This window comes from Oncorhynchus mykiss, chromosome 3 (assembly GCF_013265735.2).
Source record: "Oncorhynchus mykiss isolate Arlee chromosome 3, USDA_OmykA_1.1, whole genome shotgun sequence".
In the NCBI taxonomy this organism is placed as follows: Eukaryota; Metazoa; Chordata; class Actinopteri; order Salmoniformes; family Salmonidae; genus Oncorhynchus; species Oncorhynchus mykiss.
In genome coordinates, this window is record NC_048567.1 from 82,129,409 (window position 1) to 82,144,792 (window position 15,384).

General features: G+C 48.2%; 1 protein-coding gene across 2 annotated transcripts in view; it reads right to left on the reverse strand.

The window, feature by feature from the left end:
* Positions 1 to 13,673, reverse strand: part of LOC110520662 (desmin) — a 37,184-nt gene extending 23,511 nt beyond the window's left edge. Inside the window, exon 1 of one of the 2 annotated variants that reach the window (XM_036975333.1) lies at positions 12,997 to 13,673. In XM_036975333.1, the coding sequence (XP_036831228.1) occupies positions 12,997 to 13,574 (578 nt within the window). In that variant the 5' untranslated portion in view covers positions 13,575 to 13,673. The remainder of the gene's footprint in view (positions 1 to 12,996) is intronic. The other variant, XM_036975334.1, reaches the window with a different exon arrangement.
* Positions 13,674 to 15,384: the final 1,711 nt, after the last annotated feature.

A 15,384-nucleotide genomic window follows, 5' to 3' on the forward strand; every position in this document is an offset into this window, starting at 1 on the left:
GGAACAGCAGACTTTATACTGATGGAACAGCAGACTTTATACTGATGGAACAGCAGACTTTATACTGTTGGAACAGCAGACTTTATACTGATGGAACAGCAGACTTTATACTGATGGAACAGCAGACTTTATACTGATGGAACAGCAGACTTTATACTGTTGGAACAGCAGACTTTACACTGTTGGAACAGCAGACTTTACACTGTTGGAACAGCAGACTTTACACTGTTGGAACAGCAGACTTTACACTGTTGGAACAGCAGACTTTATACTGATGGAACAGCAGACTTTATACTGATGGAAAAGCAGACTTTATACTGATGGAACAGCAGACTTTACACTGTTGGAACAGCAGACTTTATACTGATGGAACAGCAGACTTTACACTGTTGGAACAGCAGACTTTACACTGTTGGAACAGCAGACTTTATACTGATGGAACAGCAGACTTTATACTGATGGAACAGCAGACTTTATACTGATGGAACAGCAGACTTTATACTGATGGAACAGCAGACTTTATACTGTTGGAACAGCAGACTTTATACTGATGGAACAGCAGACTTTATACTGATGGAACAGCAGACTTTATACTGATGGAACAGCAGACTTTACACTGCTGGAACAGCAGACTTTACACTGTTGGAACAGCAGACTTTACACTGTTGGAACAGCAGACTTTATACTGATGGAACAGCAGACTTTGTACTGATGGAAAAGCAGACTTTATACTGATGGAACAGCAGACTTTACACTGTTGGAACAGCAGACTTTATACTGATGGAACAGCAGACTTTACACTGATCTGTTGGGACAGCAGACTTTACACTGATGGAACAGCAGACTTTATACTGATGGAACAGCAGACTATACACTGATGGAACAGCAGACTTTACACTGTTGGAACAACAGACTTTATACTGATGGAACAGCAGACTTTATACTGATGGAACAGCATACTTTATACTGATGGAACAGCAGACTTTACACTGTTGGAACAGCAGACTTTACACTGATGGAACAGCAGACTTTATACTGTTGGAACAGCAGACTTTACACTGTTGGAACAGCAGACTTTATACTGATGGAACAGCAGACTTTATACTGATGGAACAGCAGACTTTATACTGATGGAACAGCAGACTTTACACTGTTGGAACAGCAGACTTTACACTGATGGAACAGCAGACTTTACACTGTTGGAACAGCAGACTTTACACTGTTGGAACAGCAGACTTTATACTGATGGAACAGCAGACTTTATACTGATGGAACAGCAGACTTTATACTGATGGAACAGCAGACTTTTTACTGATGGAACAGCAGACTTTATACTGTTGGAACAGCAGACTTTATACTGATGGAACAGCAGACTTTATACTGATGGAACAGCAGACTTTATACTGATGGAAAAGCAGACTTTATACTGTTGGAACAGCAGACTTTACACTGTTGGAACAGCAGGCTTTACACTGTTGGAACAGCAGACTTTACACTGTTGGAACAGCAGACTTTACACTGTTGGAACAGCAGACTTTATACTGATGGAACAGCAGACTTTATACTGATGGAAAAGCAGACTTTATACTGATGGAACAGCAGACTTTACACTGTTGGAACAGCAGAGTTTATACTGATGGAACAGCAGACTTTACACTGATCTGTTGGGACAGCAGACTTTACACTGATGGAACAGCAGACTTTATACTGATGGAACAGCAGACTATACACTGATGGAACAGCAGACTTTACACTGATGGAACAGCAGACTTTACACTGATGGAACAGCAGACTTTATACTGATGGAACAGCAGACTTTACACTGATCTGTTGGGACAGCAGACTTTACACTGATGGAACAGCAGACTTTATACTGATGGAACAGCAGACTATACACTGATGGAACAGCAGACTTTACACTGTTGGAACAACAGACTTTATACTGATGGAACAGCAGACTTTATACTGATGGAACAGCAGACTTTACACTGATGGAACAGCAGACTTTATACTGATGGAACAGCAGACTTTACACTGATGGAACAGCAGACTTTATACTGATGGAACTGTTCACACTACACAGCAGATATAGGCTGAGAAGGAACTCTATTTTGAAAGCAGATAAAGAAACAGACAAAGACTCTCAGTGGAGAGTTAATGATGTGCAGTTGTTACTTCATCTTTACAGCACAGTCTCTCTCTGTGACTACAGGAATAGAGTCTGGACCCTTCCACAGTCTCTCTCATTTAAGAACAATTTCTTATTTTCAATGACGGCCTAGGACCAGTGGGTTAACTGCCTGTTCAGGGGCAGACAACCTTGTCAGCTCGGGGGTTTGTACTTGCAACCTTCCGGTTACTAGTCCAACGCTCTAACCACTAGTCTACCCTGCCGCCCTGTAGTCTCTCTCTGACTACAGGAATAGAGTCTGGACCCTTCCACACTCTCTCTATCTGACTACGGGAATAGAGTCTGGACCCTTCCACAGTCTCTCTCTGACTACAGGAATAGAGTCTGGACCCTTCCACAGTCTCTCTCTCTGACTACATGAATAGAGTCTGGACCCTTCCACAGTCGCTCTCTCTCTCTGACTACAGGAATAGAGTCTGGACCCTTCCACACTCTCTCTCTCTCTGACTACATGAATAGAGTCTGGACCCTTCCACAGTCTCACTCTCTGACTACAGGAATAGAGTCTGGACATTTCCACAGACTCTCTCTCTCTGACTACAGGAATAGAGTCTGGACCCTTCCACAGTCTCTCTCTCTGACTACAGGAATAGAGTCTGGACCCTTCCACAGTCTCTCTCTGTGACTACAGGAATAGTCTGGACCCTTCCACAGTCTCTCTCTCTGACTACAGGAATAGTCTGGACCCTTCCACAGTCTATCTCTCTGACTACAGGAATAGAGTCTGGACCCTTCCTTAGTCTCTCTCTCTGACAACAGGAATAGAGTCTGGACCCTTCCACAGTCTCTCTCTCTCTAACTACAGGAATAGAGTCTGGACCCTTCCACACTCTCTCTCTCTCTGACTACAGGAATAGAGTCTGGACCCTTACGCACTCTCTCTCTCTGACTACAGGAATAGAGTCTGGACCCTTCCACACTCTCTCTCTCTCTGACTACATGAATAAAGTCTGGACCCTTCCACAGTCTCTCTCTCTCTCTGACTACAGGAATAGAGTCTGAACCCTTCCACACTCTCTCTCTCTCTCTGACTACAGGAATAGAGTCTGGACCCTTCCTCAGTCTCTCTCTCTGACAACAGGAATAGAGTCTGGACCCTTCCACAGTCTCTCTCTGTGACTACAGGAATAGACTCTGGACCTTCCACACGCTCTCTCTGTGACTACAGAAATAGAGTCTGGACCCTTCCACAGTCTCTCTCTCTCTGACTACAGGAATAGAGTCTGGACCCTTCCACACTCTCTCTCTCTGACTACAGGAATAGAGTCTGGACCCTTACGCACTCTCTCTCTCTGACTACAGTAATAGAGTCTGGACCCTTCCACACTCTCTCTCTCTCTGACTACATGAATAAAGTCTGGACCCTTCCACAGTCTCTCTCTCTCTCTGACTACAGGAATAGAGTCTGAACCCTTCCACACTCTCTCTCTCTCTCTCTGACTACAGGAATAGAGTCTGGACCCTTCCTCAGTCTCTCTCTCTCTCTGACTACAGGAATAGAGTCTGAACCCTTCCACACTCTCTCTCTCTCTCTCTGACTACAGGAATAGAGTCTGGACCCTTCCTCAGTCTCTCTCTCTGACAACAGGAATAGAGTCTGGACCCTTCCACAGTCTCTCTCTGTGACTACAGGAATAGAGTCTGGACCCTTCCACACTCTCTCTCTCTCTGACTACATGAATAAAGTCTGGACCCTTCCACAGTCTCTCTCTCTCTGTGACTACAGGAATATAGTCTGAACCCTTCCACACTCTCTCTCTCTCTCTCTGACTACAGGAATAGAGTCTGGACCCTTCCTCAGTCTCTCTCTCTGACAACAGGAATAGAGTCTGGACCCTTCCACAGTCTCTCTCTGTGACTACAGGAATAGAGTCTGGACACTTCCACAGTCTCTCTCTCTCTGACTACATGAATAGAGTCTGGACCCTTCCACAGTCTCTCTCTCTCTGACTACAGGAATAGAGTCTGGACCCTTCCACACTCTCTATCTCTCTGACTACATGAATAGAGTCTGGACCCTTCCACAGTCTCACTCTCTGACTACAGGAATAGAGTCTGGACATTTCCACAGTCTCTCTCTCTCTGACTACAGGAATAGAGTCTGGACCCTTCCACAGTCTCTCTCTCTGACTACAGGAATAGAGTCTGGACCCTTCCACAGTCTCTCTCTGTGACTACAGGAATAGTCTGGACCCTTCCACAGTCTCTCTCTCTGACTACAGGAATAGTCTGGACCCTTCCACAGTCTATCTCTCTGACTACAGGAATAGAGTCTGGACCCTTCCTTAGTCTCTCTCTCTGACAACAGGAATAGAGTCTGGACCCTTCCACAGTCTCTCTCTCTCTCTAACTACAGGAATAGAGTCTGGACCCTTCCACACTCTCTCTCTCTCTGACTACAGGAATAGAGTCTGGACCCTTACGCACTCTCTCTCTCTGACTACAGGAATAGAGTCTGGACCCTTCCACACTCTCTCTCTCTCTGACTACATGAATAAAGTCTGGACCCTTCCACACTCTCTCTCTCTCTCTGACTACAGGAATAGAGTCTGGACCCTTCCTCAGTCTCTCTCTCTGACAACAGGAATAGAGTCTGGACCCTTCCACAGTCTCTCTCTGCGACTACAGGAATAGACTCTGGACCTTCCACACTCTCTCTCTGTGACTACAGAAATAGAGTCTGGACCCTTCCACAGTCTCTCTCTCTCTGACTACAGGAATAGAGTCTGGACCCTTACGCACTCTCTCTCTCTGACTACAGGAATAGAGTCTGGACCCTTCCACACTCTCTCTCTCTCTGACTACATGAATAAAGTCTGGACCCTTCCACAGTCTCTCTCTCTCTCTGACTACAGGAATAGAGTCTGAACCCTTCCACACTCTCTCTCTCTCTCTGACTACAGGAATAGAGTCTGGACCCTTCCTCAGTCTCTCTCTCTGACAACAGGAATAGAGTCTGGACCCTTCCACAGTCTCTCTCTGTGACTACAGGAATAGACTCTGGACCTTCCACACTCTCTCTCTGTGACTACAGAAATAGAGTCTGGACCCTTCCACAGTCTCTCTCTCTCTGACTACAGGAATAGAGTCTGGACCCTTCCACACTCTCTCTCTCTGACTACAGGAATAGAGTCTGGACCCTTACGCACTCTCTCTCTCTGACTACAGTAATAGAGTCTGGACCCTTCCACACTCTCTCTCTCTCTGACTACATGAATAAAGTCTGGACCCTTCCACAGTCTCTCTCTCTCTCTGACTACAGGAATAGAGTCTGAACCCTTCCACACTCTCTCTCTCTCTCTCTGACTACAGGAATAGAGTCTGGACCCTTCCTCAGTCTCTCTCTCTCTCTGACTACAGGAATAGAGTCTGAACCCTTCCACACTCTCTCTCTCTCTCTCTGACTACAGGAATAGAGTCTGGACCCTTCCTCAGTCTCTCTCTCTGACAACAGGAATAGAGTCTGGACCCTTCCACAGTCTCTCTCTGTGACTACAGGAATAGAGTCTGGACCCTTCCACACTCTCTCTCTCTCTGACTACATGAATAAAGTCTGGACCCTTCCACAGTCTCTCTCTCTCTGTGACTACAGGAATATAGTCTGAACCCTTCCACACTCTCTCTCTCTCTCTCTGACTACAGGAATAGAGTCTGGACCCTTCCTCAGTCTCTCTCTCTGACAACAGGAATAGAGTCTGGACCCTTCCACAGTCTCTCTCTGTGACTACAGGAATAGAGTCTGGACACTTCCACAGTCTCTCTCTCTCTGACTACATGAATAGAGTCTGGACCCTTCCACAGTCTCTCTCTCTCTGACTACAGGAATAGAGTCTGGACCCTTCCACACTCTCTCTCTCTCTGACTACATGAATAGAGTCTGGACCCTTCCACAGTCTCACTCTCTGACTACAGGAATAGAGTCTGGACATTTCCACAGTCTCTCTCTCTCTGACTACAGGAATAGAGTCTGGACCCTTCCACAGTCTCTCTCTCTGACTACAGGAATAGAGTCTGGACCCTTCCACAGTCTCTCTCTGTGACTACAGGAATAGTCTGGACCCTTCCACAGTCTCTCTCTCTGACTACAGGAATAGTCTGGACCCTTCCACAGTCTCTCTCTGTGACTACAGGAATAGAGTCTGGACACTTCCACAGTCTCTCTCTCTCTGACTACATGAATAGAGTCTGGACCCTTCCACAGTCTCTCTCTCTCTGACTACAGGAATAGAGTCTGGACCCTTCCACACTCTCTATCTCTCTGACTACATGAATAGAGTCTGGACCCTTCCACAGTCTCACTCTCTGACTACAGGAATAGAGTCTGGACATTTCCACAGTCTCTCTCTCTCTGACTACAGGAATAGAGTCTGGACCCTTCCACAGTCTCTCTCTCTGACTACAGGAATAGAGTCTGGACCCTTCCACAGTCTCTCTCTGTGACTACAGGAATAGTCTGGACCCTTCCACAGTCTCTCTCTCTGACTACAGGAATAGTCTGGACCCTTCCACAGTCTATCTCTCTGACTACAGGAATAGAGTCTGGACCCTTCCTTAGTCTCTCTCTCTGACAACAGGAATAGAGTCTGGACCCTTCCACAGTCTCTCTCTCTCTCTAACTACAGGAATAGAGTCTGGACCCTTCCACACTCTCTCTCTCTCTGACTACAGGAATAGAGTCTGGACCCTTACGCACTCTCTCTCTCTGACTACAGGAATAGAGTCTGGACCCTTCCACACTCTCTCTCTCTCTGACTACATGAATAAAGTCTGGACCCTTCCACACTCTCTCTCTCTCTCTGACTACAGGAATAGAGTCTGGACCCTTCCTCAGTCTCTCTCTCTGACAACAGGAATAGAGTCTGGACCCTTCCACAGTCTCTCTCTGCGACTACAGGAATAGACTCTGGACCTTCCACACTCTCTCTCTGTGACTACAGAAATAGAGTCTGGACCCTTCCACAGTCTCTCTCTCTCTGACTACAGGAATAGAGTCTGGACCCTTACGCACTCTCTCTCTCTGACTACAGGAATAGAGTCTGGACCCTTCCACACTCTCTCTCTCTCTGACTACATGAATAAAGTCTGGACCCTTCCACAGTCTCTCTCTCTCTCTGACTACAGGAATAGAGTCTGAACCCTTCCACACTCTCTCTCTCTCTCTGACTACAGGAATAGAGTCTGGACCCTTCCTCAGTCTCTCTCTCTGACAACAGGAATAGAGTCTGGACCCTTCCACAGTCTCTCTCTGTGACTACAGGAATAGACTCTGGACCTTCCACACTCTCTCTCTGTGACTACAGAAATAGAGTCTGGACCCTTCCACAGTCTCTCTCTCTCTGACTACAGGAATAGAGTCTGGACCCTTCCACACTCTCTCTCTCTGACTACAGGAATAGAGTCTGGACCCTTACGCACTCTCTCTCTCTGACTACAGTAATAGAGTCTGGACCCTTCCACACTCTCTCTCTCTCTGACTACATGAATAAAGTCTGGACCCTTCCACAGTCTCTCTCTCTCTCTGACTACAGGAATAGAGTCTGAACCCTTCCACACTCTCTCTCTCTCTCTCTGACTACAGGAATAGAGTCTGGACCCTTCCTCAGTCTCTCTCTCTCTCTGACTACAGGAATAGAGTCTGAACCCTTCCACACTCTCTCTCTCTCTCTCTGACTACAGGAATAGAGTCTGGACCCTTCCTCAGTCTCTCTCTCTGACAACAGGAATAGAGTCTGGACCCTTCCACAGTCTCTCTCTGTGACTACAGGAATAGAGTCTGGACCCTTCCACACTCTCTCTCTCTCTGACTACATGAATAAAGTCTGGACCCTTCCACAGTCTCTCTCTCTCTGTGACTACAGGAATATAGTCTGAACCCTTCCACACTCTCTCTCTCTCTCTCTGACTACAGGAATAGAGTCTGGACCCTTCCTCAGTCTCTCTCTCTGACAACAGGAATAGAGTCTGGACCCTTCCACAGTCTCTCTCTGTGACTACAGGAATAGAGTCTGGACACTTCCACAGTCTCTCTCTCTCTGACTACATGAATAGAGTCTGGACCCTTCCACAGTCTCTCTCTCTCTGACTACAGGAATAGAGTCTGGACCCTTCCACACTCTCTCTCTCTCTGACTACATGAATAGAGTCTGGACCCTTCCACAGTCTCACTCTCTGACTACAGGAATAGAGTCTGGACATTTCCACAGTCTCTCTCTCTCTGACTACAGGAATAGAGTCTGGACCCTTCCACAGTCTCTCTCTCTGACTACAGGAATAGAGTCTGGACCCTTCCACAGTCTCTCTCTGTGACTACAGGAATAGTCTGGACCCTTCCACAGTCTCTCTCTCTGACTACAGGAATAGTCTGGACCCTTCCACAGTCTATCTCTCTGACTACAGGAATAGAGTCTGGACCCTTCCTTAGTCTCTCTCTCTGACAACAGGAATAGAGTCTGGACCCTTCCACAGTCTCTCTCTCTCTCTAACTACAGGAATAGAGTCTGGACCCTTCCACACTCTCTCTCTCTCTGACTACAGGAATAGAGTCTGGACCCTTACGCACTCTCTCTCTCTGACTACAGGAATAGAGTCTGGACCCTTCCACACTCTCTCTCTCTCTGACTACATGAATAAAGTCTGGACCCTTCCACACTCTCTCTCTCTCTCTGACTACAGGAATAGAGTCTGGACCCTTCCTCAGTCTCTCTCTCTGACAACAGGAATAGAGTCTGGACCCTTCCACAGTCTCTCTCTGCGACTACAGGAATAGACTCTGGACCTTCCACACTCTCTCTCTGTGACTACAGAAATAGAGTCTGGACCCTTCCACAGTCTCTCTCTCTCTGACTACAGGAATAGAGTCTGGACCCTTCCACACTCTCTCTCTCTGACTACAGGAATAGAGTCTGGACCCTTACGCACTCTCTCTCTCTGACTACAGTAATAGAGTCTGGACCCTTCCACACTCTCTCTCTCTCTGACTACATGAATAAAGTCTGGACCCTTCCACAGTCTCTCTCTCTCTCTCTGACTACAGGAATAGAGTCTGGACCCTTCCACACTCTCTCTCTCTCTGACTACATGAATAAAGTCTGGACCCTTCCACAGTCTCTCTCTCTCTCTCTCTGACTACAGGAATAGAGTCTGAACCCTTCCACACTCTCTCTCTCTCTCTCTGACTACAGGAATAGAGTCTGGACCCTTCCACAGTCTCTCTCTCTCTGACTACATGAATAGAGTCTGGACCCTTCCACAGTCTCTCTCTCTCTGACTACAGGAATAGAGTCTGGACCCTTCCACACTCTCTCTCTCTCTGACTACATGAATAGAGTCTGGACCCTTCCACAGTCTCACTCTCTGACTACAGGAATAGAGTCTGGACATTTCCACAGTCTCTCTCTCTCTGACTACAGGAATAGAGTCTGGACCCTTCCACAGTCTCTCTCTCTGACTACAGGAATAGAGTCTTGACCCTTCCACAGTCTCTCTCTGTGACTACAGGAATAGTCTGGACCCTTCCACAGTCTCTCTCTCTGACTACAGGAATAGTCTGGACCCTTCCACAGTCTATCTCTCTGACTACAGGAATAGAGTCTGGACCCTTCCTTAGTCTCTCTCTCTGACAACAGGAATAGAGTCTGGACCCTTCCACAGTCTCTCTCTCTCTAACTACAGGAATAGAGTCTGGACCCTTCCACACTCTCTCTCTCTCTGACTACAGGAATAGAGTCTGGACCCTTACGCACTCTCTCTCTCTGACTACAGGAATAGAGTCTGGACCCTTCCACACTCTCTCTCTCTCTGACTACATGAATAAAGTCTGGACCCTTCCACAGTCTCTCTCTCTCTCTGACAACAGGAATAGAGTCTGAACCCTTCCACACTCTCTCTCTCTCTCTGACTACAGGAATACAGTCTGGACCCTTCCTCAGTCTCTCTCTCTGACAACAGGAATAGAGTCTGGACCCTTCCACAGTCTCTCTCTGTGACTACAGGAATAGACTCTGGACCTTCCACACTCTCTCTCTGTGACTACAGAAATAGAGTCTGGACCCTTCCACAGTCTCTCTCTCTCTGACTACAGGAATAGAGTCTGGACCCTTCCACACTCTCTCTGACTACAGGAATAGAGTCTGGACCCTTACGCACTCTCTCTCTCTGACTACAGTAATAGAGTCTGGACCCTTCCACACTCTCTCTCTCTCTGACTACATGAATAAAGTCTGGACCCTTCCACAGTCTCTCTCTCTCTCTCTGACTACAGGAATAGAGTCTGGACCCTTCCACACTCTCTCTCTCTCTGACTACATGAATAAAGTCTGGACCCTTCCACAGTCTCTCTCTCTCTCTCTCTGACTACAGGAATAGAGTCTGAACCCTTCCACACTCTCTCTCTCTCTCTCTGACTACAGGAATAGAGTCTGGACCCTTCCTCAGTCTCTCTCTCTGACAACAGGAATAGAGTCTGGACCCTTCCACAGTCTCTCTCTGTGACTACAGGAATAGAGTCTGGACCCTTCCACAGTCTCTCTCTCTCTGACTACAGGAATAGAGTCTGGACCCTTCCACACTCTCTCTCTGTGACTACAGGAATAGAGTCTGGACCCTTCCACTGTCTCTCTCTCTCTGACTACAGGAATATAGTCTGGACCCTTCCACAGTCTCTCTCTCTGACTACAGGACTAGAGTCTGGACCCTTCCACAGTCTCTCTCTCTCTGACTACATGAATTGAGTCCGGACCTTTCCACAGTCTCTCTCTCTCTCTGACTACAGGAATAGAGTCTGGACCCTTCCACACTCTCTCTCTCTCTCTCTGACTACAAGAATAGAGTCTGGACCCTTCCACAGTCTCTCTCTCTGACTACAGGAATAGAGTCTGGACCCTTCCACAGTCTCTCTCTCTGACTACATGAATAGAGTCCGGACCCTTCCACAGTCTCTCTCTCTCTCTGACTACAGGAATAGAGTCTGGACCCTTCTACACTCTCTCTCTCTCTCTGACTACAAGAATAGAGTCAGGACCCTTCCACAGTCTCTCTCTGACTACAGGAATAAAGTCTGGACCCTTTCACAGTCTCTCTCTCTGTGACTACAGGAAAATAGTCTGGACCCTTCCACAGTCTCTCTCTCTCTGACTACAGGAATAGAGTCTGGACCCTTCCACACTCTCTCTGTGACTACAGGAATAGAGTCTGGACCCTTCCACAGTCTCTCTCTCTCTGACTACAGGAATAGAGTCTGGACCCTTCCACAGTCTCTCTCTCTCTGACTACATGAATAGATTCCGGACCCTTCCACAGTCTCTCTCTCTCTCTGACTACAAGAATAGAGTCTGGACCCTTCCACAGTCTCTCTGTGACTACAGGAATAGAGTCTGTACCCTTCCACAGTCTCTCTCTCTGACTACAGGAATAGAGTCTGGACCCTTCCACAGTCTCGCTCTCTGACTACAGGAATAAAGTCTGGACCCTACCACAGTCTCTCTCTCTGTGACTACAGGAATAGAGTCTGGACCCTTCCACAGTCTCTCTCTATGTGACTACAGGAATAGAGTCTGGACCCTTCCACAGTCTCTCTCTCTGTGACTACAGGAATAAAGTCTGGACCCTTCCACAGTCTCTCTCTCTCTCTCTCTCTCTCTGACTACAGGAATAGAGTCTGGACCCTTCCACAGTCTCTCTCTCTCTCTGTGACTACAGGAATAGAGTCTTGTCTAGCGTGTGTAATGCTTGGCAGTCCAGGCTATTTGTATGCAGTATTGATTGACGGCTACACGTGCAATGTGTCTGATTTTACCATCGACGATAATACCTCGTCAGAGGTCACACACAGCCAAGGTGTTTGTGGAACAGAATTGCAGAGTGTGTTCTAATACCTGATCTAAGATCAGTCTCTACCAGGTCTGGTAAACCAGGGTACAGAACAGACCTGATCTGATCAGAATTCCTATTCTGAGACTCTTTATGACAACCAACCCTGAGCTGATCTGAGGTCAGTGTTACACAGCAGCTGCATATTCCACCCCTAACCTTCTCAACCTTTCCTTCACTTCCACAGTATTTTGCCTCTCCCTCATCCCCCCCCACCCCCCGTTCCCCCTCATTCACGGCATCCTTTCATTCACACCCCTCCCCCACAGAGGCCTTGAAGGAGATAGACCCTACCAGCTGTTGCAGTAACGGAGAGACAATCCAATACAAAAAAACGCCAGAGATGATTTCGCACTGCTGATCCAATAGCTTTAAATAGAAAACATCTATTAACAGCTCTGCAAACCGTTGCATTGACTAAAATGTATCACCACAAAATGGGATGTCTCCCTACGGGCTGTGGAACGCGTATAGAAAACACACGCACTGTTGGAGGCACAAGCCGAAAGGCATGTCAGCGTGGTCTGTTAAAATATGTTACCATTAGATAAAACAAGTGACTTATAGCCAAGTGACTTATTGACAAGTGACTTAAAAACCTCTACTGTGCCAGGTGACTTATAGCCAAGTGACTTATTGACAAGTGACCTATAAACCTATAAAGCTTATAAACAACAGACGTCAAGTATTTATATCTTAGGGGCCCATAATCAGTCCAAAATTCCCAAGCTAATAACTTTAAAGAGTCTATTACAGAGGTAGTTTCAGTGATTCTCTTTATGTTTTTACAGACTTCTACCGCATGCGGTTTGAGTCAAATCTACTTCCATTGTGGCTCCTGAATATGACGAGCTTCTCGTCTTCAGTGTTTGCTGGCATGGTGTATAACCTCTGGCCTCTCATGCAGTCCGTCTGATCCCTGACTCCTAACCTCTCACCTGAGTTTGAGTTTCTGCAGGTCGTCTGCCAGGTTGTCTCTCTCCACCTCCATGCGGGCTCTGTCATTGGACATGCCGTCCACCTGACGCCTCAGCTCTCTCATCTCCTCCTCGTACATCTCGGCCACGCGGGTCGGCTCGTGACCCCTCAGCCTCTCGATCTCCACCACCAGAGTAGCGTTCTGCTGCTCCAGGAAACGGACCTTCTCGATGTAGCTGGCGAACCGGTCGTTCAGGTGCTGCAGCTCTGCCTTCTCATTGGTCCTGGTGTCCAGGAAGTCGCGGTTCGTGGCGTCGGCCAAGCTGAAGTCCAGCTTCTCGCCCATCCCGGCGTACGAGCGCATCGCACCGCCGGAAGAGGAACGAATGCTACCGGAGGAGTAGCTGGGGCGGGCGGAGCTTTTGGTCATCTCGTAGACTCTAGAGGACATGTGGGCCGAGCCGGAGGAGCCGGAGGAGCCGCGTCCACTGTGGGAGAACATGGAGGACATGCCTGGGGTGGATCCAATACCAGAACCAAAGGTCCGGCGGTAGGAAGAGGCTGACTGGGCGGACTGGGAGGAGAAGGACTTGCTCATGGTGGACGTTGTCCGAGGGTCTGGCTGGAGGAACTGGGCTGCTGTTGAAGGTTGTTAACTGAATGAGGGGCTGTTGGACAGGAGATCTGCTATTTGTAGACATACAACGCCCACTCCATAACCCCAAGCCTCCAACTCCCTCAATCACCCCACTCCTTCTCATCTCCTGCTCTCTCTCTCTCTCTCTCTCTCTCTCTCTCTCTCTCTCTCTCTCTCTCTCTCTCTCTCTCTCTCTCTCTCTCTCTCTCTCTCTCTCTCTCTCTCTCTCTCTCTCTCTCTCTCTCTCTCTCTCTCTCTCTCTCTCTCAGCTGTCATAGGGTCTAGTTTCCAGTAGCAGGGTGGAGTCTGGCCAGAGAGGGGGTGTACCATGTGGGGGTGAAGGGGGGAGGCAAGAAGGAGGCGGAAGGGGGGGAGGTGGAAAGGAGGGGGGAGGGGGGAGAGGGAAGGAAGGTGGGCAGGAAGGAAGGTGGGGGAGGGAAGGAAGGAGAGGGGAGGTGGGAGGAGGGGGAGGGAAGGAAGGTGGGGGGGTAGGAGGGGGGAGGAGGAAGGTGGGGGGGGGGTATATTATTATTGTGGCTCTCTTAGAAAGATGACGTTCTGTTTACCGTTAGTTACCCTACGTATCTCTATCACAGAAAGATGACGTTCTGGTTACCGTTAGTTACCCTACGTATCTCTATCACAGAACACAAATAGATTACACCTAGTCGACGCAGATATTTACCCTGTACACCTGTTCACCTGTACACCCTACCATGTTGCTGGTTTCACAATGTGTTAACGACTGAGCTCCATTTTTACTGGTGGAAGCCTCACCAAGCCATCAAACTACTGTTTCAGTGGACATAATGTCAGGAGTACAGGAGGTTTCATGGCGTTGTGTTAGAGCTAGAGGTCACCCACTTCCTCATGACCTGAACACAGGATCCATCTAGTAAGCTCACACACATTGGGCCCTGTGTGTGTGTGTGTGTGTGTGTGTGTGTGTGTGTGTGTGTGTGTGTGTGTGTGTGTGTGTGTGTGTGTGTGTGTGTGGCCATGATGTTTCCCATGGCAACACCTGAGAAAGCCAGCATGCCTGGTCAGGTAGCAGGGCAGTGGGCCAGAGCAGCACATGGTACCGAAGACATTATCCAGTAACTCTTTCCACTGGGATTCTCTGCCTCTAACCCTATTACAGGGCCTGAGTACTTACTGGGCTTTCTCATACCGTCCCTGGAGGGGGTGCATCACCTGAGTGGGTTGATTCACTGATGTGGTCATCCTGTCTGGGTTGGCGCCCCCCCCTTGGGTTGTGCCGAGATCTTTGTGGGCTATACTCAGCCTTGTCTCAGGATGGTAAGTTGGTGGTTGAAGATATCCCTCTAGTGGTGTGGGGGCTGTGCTTTGGCAAAGTGGGTGGGGTTATATCCATCCTGTTTGGCCCTGTCCGGGGGTGTCCTCGGATGGGGCCACAGTGTCTCCTGACCTCTCCTGTCTCAGCCTCCAGTATTTATGCTGCAGTAGTTTTAGTGTCGGGGGGCTAGGGTCAGTTTGTTATATCTGGAGTACTTCTCCTGTCCTATTCGGTGTCCTGTGTGAATTTAAGTGTGCTCTCTCTAATTCTCTCTTTCTCTCTCTCAGAGGACCTGAGCCCTAGGACCATGCCCCAGGACTACCTGACATGATGACTCCTTGCTGTCCCCAGTCCACCTGGCCATGCTGCTGCTCCAGTTTCAACTGTTCTGCCTTATTATTATTTGATCATGCTGGTCATTTATGAACATTTGAACATCTTGGCCATGTTCTATTATAATCTCCACCCGGCACA